This window comes from Ziziphus jujuba, chromosome 9 (genome assembly GCF_031755915.1).
Source record: "Ziziphus jujuba cultivar Dongzao chromosome 9, ASM3175591v1".
NCBI classification, from domain to species: domain Eukaryota; kingdom Viridiplantae; phylum Streptophyta; class Magnoliopsida; order Rosales; family Rhamnaceae; genus Ziziphus; species Ziziphus jujuba.
The window spans coordinates 17,349,140-17,363,293 of record NC_083387.1 but is presented as its reverse complement, the minus strand read 5'-3'; the positions used below and the strand labels follow the sequence as shown (position 1 = coordinate 17,363,293).

The following is a 14,154-nucleotide window of genomic DNA, read 5'->3' as shown; positions in this document are numbered from 1 at the left end:
GTCTCATCGAATTTGGGCCTAGTGCCCAGGTGGTTTGGCCAATAGTGGGTCAAGAAATATTGAATGGTGATGTAGGCGGTGGTTTCCGAGGAATACAAATAACCTCCGTTTTTTTCAGCTTTGGCGAGCATCTGGAATAACTAGTGAATTATAGCTCTATTGTACTACAATTGGTGCATTGGTTTTTGCGGGCTTAATGCTTTTTGCTGGTTGGTTCCATTATCACAAAGCTGTTCCAAAATTGGCTTGGTTCCAAGATGTAGAATCTATATTGAATCATCATTTAGCAGGGCTACTAGGACTTGGGTTAGTAAAGTAAAATCCTTGAACTCAATTCAGTTATCCTTTCCTATTCTTAATAACCACCTGAACCATGAATTGTCTTATGACTCATCAATCAGATAGACGCATTTTTGATTTGATTTGAAAAGAACTGTTCAAGCAACAAGCGATCCCTTTTCTCACTATCGATAGATCCCCAGATATATTCCTCCAGTTCCTCGTCACCCCAGAATGAAAGGGGCGATCTCGTAGTTCTTGGTCTGTGAAGATACGTTCTTTTTGCTGGTTGGTTCCATTATCACAAAGCTGCTCCAAAATTGGCTTGGTTCCAAGATGTAGAATCTTTGTTGAATCATCATTTAGCAGGGCTACTAGGACTTGGGTCTCTTTCTTGGGCAGGGCATCAAGTACATATATCTTTACCTTCAAAAATGAATAGTTTTAATGGTTTGCATCATTGAACTAAATACGCAATTCCCGGAATTCTTTCACATATTCGTTTCATCCAAATAATAAATGTGAAAAGAAAATAAATATAAAAAGATTGCATTCCAAACAAAAAAATAAGTCCCTTTTTACTTCTACCTGAGAATTCCCAAAAAATATTCATTTTTTTGTTTTACTTTACGGTGGGTTTTATCTTTATTTAATACGTATATAATATAAGTCTTTTATTATTTTATGTTATATGATATATGAGACAAAAAAGAAGAAATAGTAAGATAGTTTGTGTATATTAATGGAAGAAATAAAGATGTGGAAAACAAGACAGACTAGAAGAAGGTTACTCGCGCAGACAGCTGACTCCTTTTCAATAGAAAGGAATAGCCAAACCAACCCAGCTGGCTGGTCAATCTCAGAGATCTTATCAGCTGGCAAACCGAAGACGGATGACCACGGTCCCGACCTTACCAGCACCGGAGGTGTACTAATTGAAAAAGATTTCTTTTTCGATTCATCCCTGGAGTTGAATACCTCATTCAAGAATTGTTTTTGATCCAATCTGTAGGAATCAATAGAAAAGGCAAATCCCTTATGATACACCAGATCCGGCTCGGTTATTGATAGAGTGAATAGATCTGCCATTTCTTGAACTTCTGATTCAAAATCGTGGTGTAACGTGTATCCCCCCTGTTCCGGTCATGGAATAGATGAAATAAATCAAAAAATGGATTTTTGTTCAAGAATGAAATCTTATTGGAACTATCCAGTTCAACCTTCGAAACCATATCACATCTCGGATTTGATGAAATAGGATGAATTCACATGGAATACGGGGTGAGTTTTCACCGAGCTGATCACTTGAGTCTATAGGCTACCCCTCCTATCCGCTTCTCTACAAGGTCTACTTTCTTCTTCCTTCAGATCGGGCCATATTTCCAATGTCAGTAAAAAAAGTCTTTCAAGCAAATGAATTTTGACAGCCGAGTCTTTACTGCCAGCTCTCAAGCTTGTACTTTCCCTCAGTCCCCTATACTCTATCTCCTATCTAGCATTCCCCATCAGTCTACCTTGACATTGGCAAAGGATATTATTAATTAATTCAAAATCATTTTTGATCGTTTTTGTTTTGATCCGATCGAAATAGCAGTAGGATTTTCAGGATAAGGAATAAACAAACCATGGATAAATCCAAGCGATTCTTTCTTAAATCCAAGTGATCTTTTCGTAGGCGTTTGCCCCCGATCCAATCGGGGGATCGAATTGATTATCAAAACATGGGTTTAATTAGTCGATTTATTAGTGAACAAGGACAAATATTATCTAGACGGGTGAATAAATTGACTTTAAAACAACAACGATTAATTACCGTCGCTATAAAACAAGCTCGTATTTTATCTTCGTTACCTTTTCTTAATAATGAGAAACAATTTGAAAGAAGCAAGTCGACCACTCAAACTGCTGATCTGAGAGTGATGATTGCCATGAATGCTGCCCTCGAGGATGTGTACAAGAAGGTTTTTGCCGATTCCTATCGACATGGTGCACCTCTCAGTACAGGGTGTAGACTTTGACCGAATGAATAGGGATCAATTGATAGATATTTTGATTGAGGAAGGGAATCAATCCAGGATGAATGCTTCTTTTGTTCGCTATGTGCTGACTGGATGCGTACTCGCGTGATCGATCGATGGACGGGGGAATTGCGTGAATGATGAGACCGGCCTAACCTAAAGTAAAGACTCTCTCTTCGCCTATAGTATTATATATACTTATATATATATATATATAAATGAAGTATGACTAAGCCGAGGAATAATCATAGTTCCTGCACCTTACGTGGCGTCTCCCAGTCCACCATAGCTTGCACACACCTTCTCTTGATCCAACCAACTCATGCCGTCGCCAATCCAGTGCCCAAGGAACTAGACCATATGCAAAGCACCTTTTTCACGTAGAGCTGTGTTCCAGATCATAAGGGAAAATCAGCTCTATGTGAAAAAGATGCTCCGTGTGTTCTTCCAATGAGAGTATACACAAAAATGGTTTCTGGTCTATTTAGTATCAAATAGTACAAACTACGAGAAGTCCATCTCCATGTGGCATTTGGCTTTCTATGTTCGGAAAATCTCTCCTTTAAATGTAACCAAACACAATCTTCTGGGTCAAACAGTATCACAACAAATCCTAGAAATACTAATTTATCTTTACAGAAATCACACCTTTTAAAGTTAGCAAATAATCTTTCCCAAAATTTTAAGTTTCTACTAAGTAAAACTCTCAACAATGCAAATAAAATTCTATACAACAAAAGCATTTTTAAATAGGCATCTTTATAAATCATGACCAGCAATGGTTTCTTATTCAAAATTGCTTTATTAACATCACCAAAGCTAAGATTAAAATATTTATTTTTCTTTTCTTTTCTTTCTTTTTCTTTCCCACTCACGGATCCCACTCTTTTTCCCTCACCCTTGGCTTTTTCAAGCTTTTTCTCACTCTTGGAATTGTCATTATTTTTCCCCTCACAATTGAGATTAGAATACTTGCCTTGGACATCAAGTTCGAATCTATCTTCTTGGATGGATGCTGAAACCGCGGGTGCCATACTTGCTTTCTCCTTGAGCCGTTTGGCCTCCCTCCTTTGTTGTATTTGAAGTTGATCTCTAAATACTTCATTTGGAGGTTATGACTCCATCTTAATCTTCTTTCCCTTGAATTTAAAAACAATAGCATTCTTTCAACCATAATATATAGTATCTTTATCAAATTGCCATGGTCTACCTAATAGAATATGACCCGCATGCACGGAAACAATATCACACAATACAACATCCACATATTTATCAATGCTAAATTTTACTGTGGTTTGTTTATTAACTTTCATCTCACCACTATCATTAAGCAATTGTAATCTATATGGTTTAGGATGTCTAATTGTTGTTAAGCCTAATTTTTCTACAACAATATTACTAATAACATTTGCATAATTTCCACTATCAATTATCATACTACAAATTTTACCTTAGATTTCACAATGAGTGTGGAATATGTTCTCTCTTTGAAGTTGTTTCTCATCTTTGTACACGGTCAAGACTCTCCTACTTACCAAGCTCAATTCGGCCCTAGATGCCTTAAGTGTTTCAGATTCCTCAAGTTCTTCACCTCCAACTTCTTCACTATCAATTTCGATTTCAGCATCACTTTTTTCACTTTCAGACTCTAACTCACCATTATCTTTCAGCACCTTGATTCTCCTATTCGGGCATTGATTGGCAATGTGTCCACTTCCCTGGCACTTAAAACACACAATTTTATGAGTTCTAGAAGATTTAGGATCAGATTTACCTTTATTTTTATGTGCTTGGACAGATTCGATTTTGGACTCCCTTTTTGGCCGAATGGTGCTTTCTTCTCCAAGTTTCGGCTTATGTCTTGCTTCAAAGATGGGATTGCTTCTCCAAGCACTTGGATTTGACCTCCTACTATTTGAAACTCCTCCAAGCCATGTGTGCCCCTCCTTTTGAATTGATTCTCAAGTTTGATAGCCACATGCAACATCTCTTCCAATTCTACATATTGTTGCAATTCCAATTGGTTAGCTATCTCATGATTTAATTCACCTAAAAACCGTACCATGGTTGCTTCTTTTTCTTCGTTCATACTCAATCTCATCATGAGCATATCCATCTCCTTGTAATAATTCTCCATGGACCTACTACCTTGTGATAATAATTGGAGTCTTTGATGTAGCAATCTATGGTAATGAGTCGGTACAAATCACTTTTTTAGGCTCCTTTCATTTGTCGCCAAGTAGTAATCAATTCGTCACCTACTCTCCTTCGGGTATTTTGTTCATTTGTCCACCATTGAAGTGCATAATGCCCAAATTCCATTGCTGTCACTTTTACCTTTTTAGTCTTCAAATAGTTGTGACGATTGAAGATCATCTTCATATACTCCTCCCACTCTAGGTATACTTCCGGATAACTTTTTTCCATGAAAGGTGGTATGTTGACCTTAATATTCCCAAGATCATCATCCTCCTCCCTTGCTGGTCTCCTGCATTTTTGCCTTCCTTGGTAAGCAAAAATTTAATCAAAGTCATCTCCAAAATTACCTTCCTCGAATTCCTCTCTAAGTCGGTCACGGCCTCCTCTACCTCGATCTTGGCATCCATGAAATTCTTGTCTCAAATTTGGTCCAGCTTGTGAAGTCTCTAACCTGTCCATCCTCTGATCTATATGATCAGATTGAGCATTCATCTGCTGTAACTGCTCCAGGACGGCCTTCGTGTCCATGTGCTCATCTCCACCTCCCGAAGCTCGGGAATCACCTTTGAATCCTACCGACTCCTCTTCATTAATTCTCAATCAGCCATCCACTCTCCTTATTCTTGAATCTGCCATGTTAGTATGAATAACATAAAAATAAAATAGAAACTCACCAAAATCACTCCTTTGTGTGTTTCACTCAAACAAGGTTTCAATACTCGTGTTTGCACACTAGTTTTGACTTTTGACCTTCTTTTAAGCTCACACACTCTTGCCTTTTTCCACTCAAAGAATTAACACAATGTTATAATTAAAATACACTTAAACATCAACTGGATCACAAGTGTACCTTAATTTAAACTTATTAATAAAACAGCAACTAAAATAATCAAATACCGAGCGGAATTAAAATACCTATTCTCGACTTTTCTAAGCTAAAATAGGGTAAATCAACAAGCAAATTTTGGAATGAAATAAAAGCTGTCCAGAGTATGAATGAACCAATAATTCAAGGATAAAATACAGGGAAAATTCAAACACGAACAAGAATCAAATTGAACAAAAATATAGGATAATTGTTGGTTATTATTCTTTGTAAATTCAAGTTTTCGTATCAAATCCTTTAACTAATTTTAATCCAAATAATTTTAGTACTAAAAAGAAAAAAAATACAATTTTCCAGCTGCAATATAAAATTCCAGCAACTCTAAAATATCACAAACCAAAATTTCCAGCTCAAACAAATTCAAACTCCAATTTCCAACAAACCAACCATGTTTTTCTTTTCAAATTCACTCATAGAACTTTAAACACAATTCCGTTAGTAAGAATCAACAATAAAATTGCAATTCCAACACCAAAATCCAACTAAACCCGAGACCACCAAAATTCAAATTTGCAAATTTTGTAAATTTGTATATGTTGCCGCAAAACCCTTTTTTTTTTTTTTTTTTTTGGATCACAAATAGAATAAGGCAAACAAAAATCCCAGCAGTACCAAAAGCAATACAATCCGCAAACTTCAATGCCAAATTCAACAAACCCGATTCTCCAACAAAAAGAAAAACAATTGCACAATCTTAGGTTTTGTGCAGTATGCTTTCAAAACTCTCTTTCTTTTTTTTATTTTTTGAATATATGTATGGAAATAATTAAGATCAAAATAGCAAAGAAAATCAACAATAAACTAAATTACTAAGAATAAAGATGAAAAACAATCAACAAACTAAGAAGCAAAAAATACGATAAAACATGAAAACCTAATTTGACTATGAATACTTTTTATTTTTTATTTTTTTAAATATGCAGAACGTGTATGATGATAGAAGCAACCTTAACCTAATGCTAAAATTGCAGATTAACACAAAATAAATAAAACAAATAAAGATAGATCAAACATGAACAAAATCTTAGCTTTGATATCAAATGATACGAACCTAGGTCGATTCGAGTCTAAATCCGTATTATATTAGCCCGGATCTCAATTAAGTTTAAGTTCTTATGAAAACTTTAAACCCTAACCAACCTGAGATTAGAAATCTTGGTATAATGAAGATGCCACAATAGGTTATAGATATCCTATTGATAAGTCAAAACTAAAATACTCACTCTCTAATGATGTTTTAGGTGTTTAAAGAGAAAAAAGAGAATTCTATCTCACAAAATAAATTCTGAATATTATTGAAGGTGTTTTCTCATTGAAAATAAGCCTTTAAATAGGCTTTGAAAGAACAAAATAAAACCCTAAAAAGATTAGGAAATTTCGGCCAACATAGAATCAAATTAGGAAATTGCCTAATTTCACACTCTTTCGTAATCTAATTTTGATTAACTAATTCCTTTATTTTGAATTAGAAATTAATTAATTTACAATTGAAAAAATAAAATAATAACTTTCCTAAGTTAATTTGTCCAGCAAAATAATTAAATAAAAGCTAGTTTCCTAAAACAAAAAGTCAAAATCAAATTAGAAAACTAGTTGACTAGTTTGACTACTAAGTTAACTTTGATTAATTTTCAGCTTGTAAAGACTCCAAATCTGATCCAATGTGCCATGTACGATGCCAAATAGGATTATTGATGATTTCCACATGTTGCCCTTGATTGGAACAAAGAGAAAATGCCAAATCAGTAAAATACAGTCAAGCCAGCAACAAAAACATCAATTTCGACCAAAAACTTCTCCTATGTGCAAATGCCTTATTTGATTGCTTTTTCTTCTGCCTTGACTTGATTCCATGACCTCTTAGTGATATTTATTGAATTCATGAAGTATTGAACCCATTCTGTGCTGCCCAGAGTCTATATTTGCACCAAAACAGCTACCCAGGTTCGTCTCAGTCTCCACCACCTGGATGCATAAAACGGGTCTTGTATCTTCGGATATGGATAAACCCTTTTGAGAATTGATAACTCCCTGTATAAATCCCGCTAGGTTGTCTTTGAATCTCTTGACTTGTGCTCTAGTGATTGGTCCGGTCTTCATCTGTATTAGATTAGCATCCTAGTCGGTAGTCGATTGTACGGGTTCAGGCGGATTCTCATCACATTTATAATTTTAAGACCGAATACTCCAACATATATATCTTTCATTTTCCAAAATTATTCTAATAATTTTTTTTATGGAATTTCCATGACAATTAGTTTTGTTTAAAAACGTTGTGAAGAATTTTTATGGAATGATGATTAACTTATAAGTGATTTGTAGGGAAAAACCTAAAGTATTTAGCAAACAGATTTTTTGCTGCAACCAATTTTCATGTTTTTAAGTTACAATGTTAACAATGCAGCAAAATATATACATCCATTGTATCAATCCAATGTTATATACATTCACTGTATCAATCCAGTGTTCTTAACTTTACTTAATCCCTATTGTCACACTTAATTAATTCCTATTGTCAAACTCACAATACTCGGTCATATATTGAAAAGAAGAAAAGGAAAAAAATTCAAGCTCACAGGGAAGGGATGGAAGCAATAAAAATTAAAATATGCATGACAAAAAGGGTGAAAACTTTGCTTCCCGCCATTGGAGCTTCCTCTTCTCCTCTATCCATATTCCTTTTTTTATTTATTTATTAAAATCTGAACAAACACAACAAGTTAATCAATACACATTGTCAGAATACAAATATTTTATCTTAAAATATAATCTGATTATTTATATACAATAAAAAATTCCAACGTAAGTGGAGATTCTTGGTTGTATGATAACATAAAAAACACTTATGGTCTATAATATTACATGCATATCAAGCACTAAGATGGAGATAACTTCCTAGAACATAAAAATTAAACCCACCTAGAATCTCTAGGAAATGACCGTATAACTCAAAATGCACACCATGTGTCAAGCGCAAAAAGAAAAAAAAAAGAAAAAAGAAAAAAGAAAAAGTCTTCCTTAACTTGTAATTTGTCCAAATAATAACAAATCAAATAAAAAGCAGCAAAGTAACTTAACAGGAACACAAGCCTAATGAAACCCCCAAGTATTATGTTTATGCTAACTTCCTCCTGTAAATTTCTTCAAGCGAGCATAACGACAAGCAAGAGAGATAGAAAATAACAAAGCACTCACGGCAGCGACACTTTCTGTTTCTGAACTGTGGCCGGTTGGGTTGGATTTGGGATTGTTGAAATGGACAAGTTGGTCCTCACAGTGGATTGGAATGGTGGTGCGAGTGAGAGATGGTTGATTTGGGAATTATGAAACGGTGGGGGTCTGTGTAAACAGTGATGCAAGCATGAAAGGATATTTTAAAGCGAGAAGCTTAAAGAATTTTTTTTTTTGAAGTTGTAATTTTTTCATATGTGATAGAAAAGTATCTAAACTGTTCAATGGATAAGTTGAAATTTAATGACTAACTATTTCCTAATGTTTTTGGACCGTATCAAAATGGTAAGGTCCAACCTGACCATAAAAAGGTCCTATATATATATATATTTTTTTTTTTTTTTCCTAGTTTCTTAAAATATATAGTATATGTTTTTAAAGACTAAAAAACTTCACTTTCTACTCAAGAAACATTTTTCACTTTTATATGTCAATATAAGTAATTTATTTTAAGAACAATAAGACATAAAAAAAAACTGTTTTTTAAATTTTCAGGAAAAAAAAAAACTATTTTTTAAATTATTATGCAAGCTATTTAATTATTATTATTTTTTGCATATAAAATATCCACAAATTATCATGCAAGATAAAAATAAAATACTTATTGCACGCATACAACCAAACGCCCCAATTTTCTTTTGGTTGTTTATGGCCTTTATCCTCTTTCTGTGTTTGGCTCCAAAATTGTCCATCACATTGTCTTCATGGAGTCTCTTTCCATGGCTCTCTCCTGTACTCCATCCCTCCAAACCCACCTCAAAACCCATAAACCAAACACCATCCCATCAATTTCTCTTCTCCTAAAATCCATCCCTTCCTTTATTTCTTCTTCCCAACGAATCAAATCTCATCAAACCCCTTTTCCCTCTTCCGTGGACATCCATCTCTCATATCTGAACCACCTTCAAAAGCCTCTTCATGCCCATCTTTCGCTTCTCAAAAACCCTGCATTTTCCCAAAATTTAGTGAAAGTTCAACTATTTTTTATGCTCAATGAGCTCACTACTTCTGCTTTGCTTACTCTTCCTTCCTCTGCCTCAGAATCTCTGGTCTCTTCAACAGAGCAAGTTTCCAACAAGATTAATCTGGAAGCAGTTTTAGTTTCAATTGATGATTTTTTTAATCGAAACCCATTTTTTGTTGCTGGGTGTACTTTCATTTGGCTTGTTGTTATTCCTTTAACCCAGGAGTATTTCAGAAAATACAAGTTCATCTCTGCCATTGATGCGTTTAGGAAGCTGCGGGACGATCCCAATGCACAGCTTTTGGATATTAGGGAAGAGAAGAGCTTGAAGTATATGGATTCTCCAAATTTAAAAATTATAAATAAGGGTGTTGTGCGGGTTCAGTTTTCCGAGGATGATGAAGATGGGTTTGTGAAGAAGGTATTGGGAAACTTCGAGGACGCAGCTAATACGGTTGTCTGTGTTCTAGACAAGTAAGTGTAAGAGTTTCTCTTCAGCATTTTCCTTTGCATAAATGAGAAGAATTCTTGCCATTTTTATTAGATGATTTTGTTTTTTTTCTTTTTGAAACTAGATTGAAACAAAACTATTAGAAGGGCAACAAAATGCATATGCATTGTCGTAAAGGAATGCAAATGGCTGTTAGGTCTTGATTTTTTTTTTTTAATTAAATAAATACTTTAGGATTCATTTGAGTGGTTCTCATAAAAAATAATTGATAAGAGGATCTGGTATCAATGTATATGAGCTCCTTCTCGCTAAAGACTAATAATGGATATTCTGGACTATTAAGTCACCTACTATCTTTCTTTAGATGGAGATTTATTTTCTGTTTGCTAAAATAATAAGAATTCTTGCAATTTAACATATTTAAATTTACTGAATTGAAACTAGAATCTAATTTAACAGTTAGATGGGCTACTTTCTGGATATATATGTCTCGGTGCCTAATTCAATATGGTTGAGGAAATGCATGGTTGGCGCTTGGATAATTTACTTTGGGATTCATTTGAGTGGATTTTTTTTGCAAGAATAGTGATATGAAAGTGCTTGTATGAACAAATATGAGCTCCTTTATAGTTGTAGGAACAGTTAGACGGGCTACTTTATGGATATATATGTCTCAGTGCCTAATTCCATATAGTTGAGCAAATGCATGGTTGGCTCTTGGATAATTTACTTGTGGATTCATTTGAGTGGATTTTTTGCCGAGAATAATGATACTAAAGTGCTTGTATGAACACATATAAGCTCCTTTATAGTTATGAACATCTTGGACAAATGTAGTAAACACCTAGCAATGTCCTCTAGATGGAGTTGTCATTCTGCTTGCAAAAATGAGAAGAAACTCATGTTGTTTAAAATATTAAAAATTACTTAATTGAAAGAAGATTGGAATATATCTTTTTAAATGGGCTAGTTTATGTATATTTTGTATTGTTTCAGTTTCCTTATTATATATAGGATGATAGAAGAAATAAATGATTAAATGATTCGCTGGAGTCTTTTATTTTTGCATTCATATAAGCGGATTTTTCACCTAGAATATGATAAGACATTCTGGTATTAATGAATATAAGCTCCTCAGTAACGATGGATCTACTGTAATTATAGCATTTACTCAGAACGTTGAAACAACTAGAAGAGGAAAAAGTGATGTATAGAGACATAAAGTGAAAGTTCTGTCATCATCTCCCCATTATTTTCACTAATCATGTTGTGTATTCATGAATCATGACCAGCATAAAACAAATTCATATCATATATTGAGTGAAACTTCACCATCCTACCAAGTAGTTTGAGCAAAAAATTCCAATAAAGCACCTTCTTTTTGTGGATGACAATTTAAAATTTAATCTAATTGGCTTTTCCATCAAATTTGATGTTGACTTAATTTTTCAGTGAATATAAGATCCGAACTTGTAACTGCAGAAATCTTGGGATGTAAAAGTTTATTATAGTTATGCACTTTCTTTTCCTTATGTTCTTTTGTGACAGGTATTCTAATTGAGATCTAAAAGTATTGCTTTAGCATTTTTATTTCATTTTTGTAATTCTCTTATGAAATCAAATGCTATATAGAGTTTATGGCTATGATAAATGTCCAACAGAGTTTCAATCTTGAATTTCCTTCTGAAAATGATACATATTATATATTCTATAATTTTATTGACTTTTCTTTTTCCATGCAAGGCAGTTTTGATGGTAATTCCATGAAAGTGGCTGAGTTATTGTTCAAGAATGGTTTCAAAGGAGCTTATGCAATCAAGGGTGGGGTCAGAGGCAAAAAAGGGTGGATTGTATGTTTCCTTTTACTCCTTTACTACTGTTTTGCATCAAGAGCTCTATTTCCATGACATATATATTAATCATTTTGCAATTGAGAAATTCTGGTTTCTTAACCCCAATGGAGATCACCTGCAGTAATTTATATATTTTGGGATCAACTTTTTTGCTTTTGATACAAAGTTTTATAATTAGGCTTCTGTTTACACTTCAGGAAATTCAGGAAGCTCTTTTTCCACCTTCTGTACATATCTATCGTAAGAAGGTTACAACTTCACAAGAACAGGGGGTGAATGGAGGAGTTATTCGGAGTAATGAAGATGACAACAAGGGTACCTCTTCTGCATATGTTGATATTAGAGGAAGTCAAGGTAGAGACAATGGACGTGTAACCAAGTCCACAAACTCTTCGCTAGAGATAAAAAATGGTTCAAGATCATCCTCTCCTTACCCTAATGTATGTTTTTCTTTACTGCTCCCTCATGCATATTAGGATAAGTCAATATCTTGGCTTGCATGTCAAACATGGCATTATGATCAAATTAAACTTTGTCGAAATCAGCATATTTTTGCAGAAGCATGTTTTGATATGGAAACTTGCATCTAAAACTATATCATTTCTTTTTTTTTTTTCACCTTATTTGCTGCTAGTCTCTATTAATATAGCTTCCTTCCATTTTTCCATATTAGCGTGCAATTTGTATCTTCAAGTACAAGACCAGGTTTAACTTTAAAAGGATGCTCTGATGCTATGCATCCTTTTCTTTTCCAATTTTACCCAATTAGGCTGTTGACTGTATATAATTTTTTAAAGACTGTAAATGCTTTGGGAATAATAATTTTATGCATGCAAGTGTTATGATCACGAGGTTTAATGTAAAATAATATGTTTTAATATTTAATTTAGTCCAATTGGTTAGTGATTGTTAGACTAATATTGCTATTTTTTAGTCGCTATTGCTATGTAGTTCAATGTTACTAGTTATGGGTAGATGGTTTCCGATGTTTAGGGATTTTTGTGTAACTATTCTATTTAAGAGAGAACCAATTGAATGAAAGAGTGTACTTATGATGATTAAGAATCTGGATCATTAATTGATCTTTTGGGAAATAGGGTTTTCTTGAAAAATCTATTGAGAGGTTGGGTTCCGTCAAAGAACCTATTCTATTTTTGCATATTGTTTTTATTTTCTATGTTTTTAATTACAAATATATGATACGTATACATATAGCCTTACCATGATGGGCATCGACACCCACATTATGGTTATGGTGGGGGTTGATGCTAGGTTACATGTAATTTCTGGGGTATTTGTATGTATTATACCTTGAATTAATGTGAGTGGGCTCCAGTAACACCACAATATGGGCATCGATGGCTATCATAGCAAAATTTTACGGATAAATCCACAAAAGATGCTACTTCTTTGAAGCATGCATATTTTTGCTCCTCATGCATGAATACGTCCTTTAACATTCCCAACGACCATGAAGTGGATATATCATTTGTTTTGTTTTTTGTTTTCTTTCATTTTTTGGATGCAGTACCCAGATTTGAAACCACCATCTTCCCCTGCTCCATCAAAGCCCTTTAAGTGATGCTTTGTCTCTGATTCTGAAGATTCAACACCCTTTAGCCTGATGCTCATTCTACTTCCAAATTTGAACATTCCGATTTTGACAATCTTTAGTTCTGTACTTACATCTGATTTAAATCCAGGTTTGTAAAACAAGAGTGCCCTATTCATTAGTGCAAGTAAAGAGCAGTACTTGTGCATTTGGATGTGGCACTGGCATGTACAGTATTTGTCATTATTGTGGGGATTGTGCTCGGAATAAACATCTAGTTAGGCAACTGCAAAGAAGTGATTGGAATTCTTGTGTGGATACCAGACTATTCCAGACTTGTTGGACTTTTGTATAATGTATTCACCAAGTTCAAAATTTCGGTATCAATGGAAATATTGGAGGTTCAAAATATATAAATATCAGAAAATATCGAATATCGATAAAAATTTACAAAAATATTGAAAATTTATTTAAAAAAATAGAAATTTTTGTTGAAATTTTAATAATAACTTATTTAAACAATCAATTATTAAATTGATTATAAAAATTACAAAAATATTGAATAGTTATTATATTTTTCTTAATCAATTTAATTTATAGTAAACGGTAACGGTCATGAATAAACTATTATTGATAAAAATATACAAAAAAAATATATATATATATATATATATTTGATAAATTGTTTATTAATTAAGAAAAACAATCATTACAGTTACAT

General features: G+C 33.7%; 1 protein-coding gene across 1 annotated transcript; it reads left to right on the top strand.

Moving 5' to 3' along the window:
• Positions 1–9,235: 9,235 nt before the first annotated feature.
• Positions 9,236–13,850, top strand: LOC107413751 (rhodanese-like domain-containing protein 4A, chloroplastic). Its single transcript, XM_016021792.4, has 4 exons — positions 9,236–10,051; positions 11,776–11,878; positions 12,079–12,321; positions 13,410–13,850. The coding sequence occupies exons 1-4, from the start codon at positions 9,318–9,320 to the stop codon at positions 13,461–13,463; spliced, it is 1,134 nt and encodes a 377-aa protein (XP_015877278.3). The 5' UTR covers positions 9,236–9,317; the 3' UTR covers positions 13,464–13,850.
• Positions 13,851–14,154: the final 304 nt, after the last annotated feature.

What these genes read in the sequence shown, in the direction of transcription:
- LOC107413751 (XM_016021792.4), top strand. Translation starts at nt 9,318, where the DNA reads ATGGAGTCTCTTTCCATGGCTCTCTCCTGTACTCCATCCCTCCAAACC. An exon ending in GAGGCAAAAAAGGGTGGATT is followed by an intron (nt 11,879 to 12,078) that starts GTATGTTTCCTT and finishes TTTACACTTCAG; the next exon opens with GAAATTCAGGAAGCTCTTTT. An exon ending in CATCCTCTCCTTACCCTAAT is followed by an intron (nt 12,322 to 13,409) that starts GTATGTTTTTCT and finishes TTTTGGATGCAG; the next exon opens with TACCCAGATTTGAAACCACC.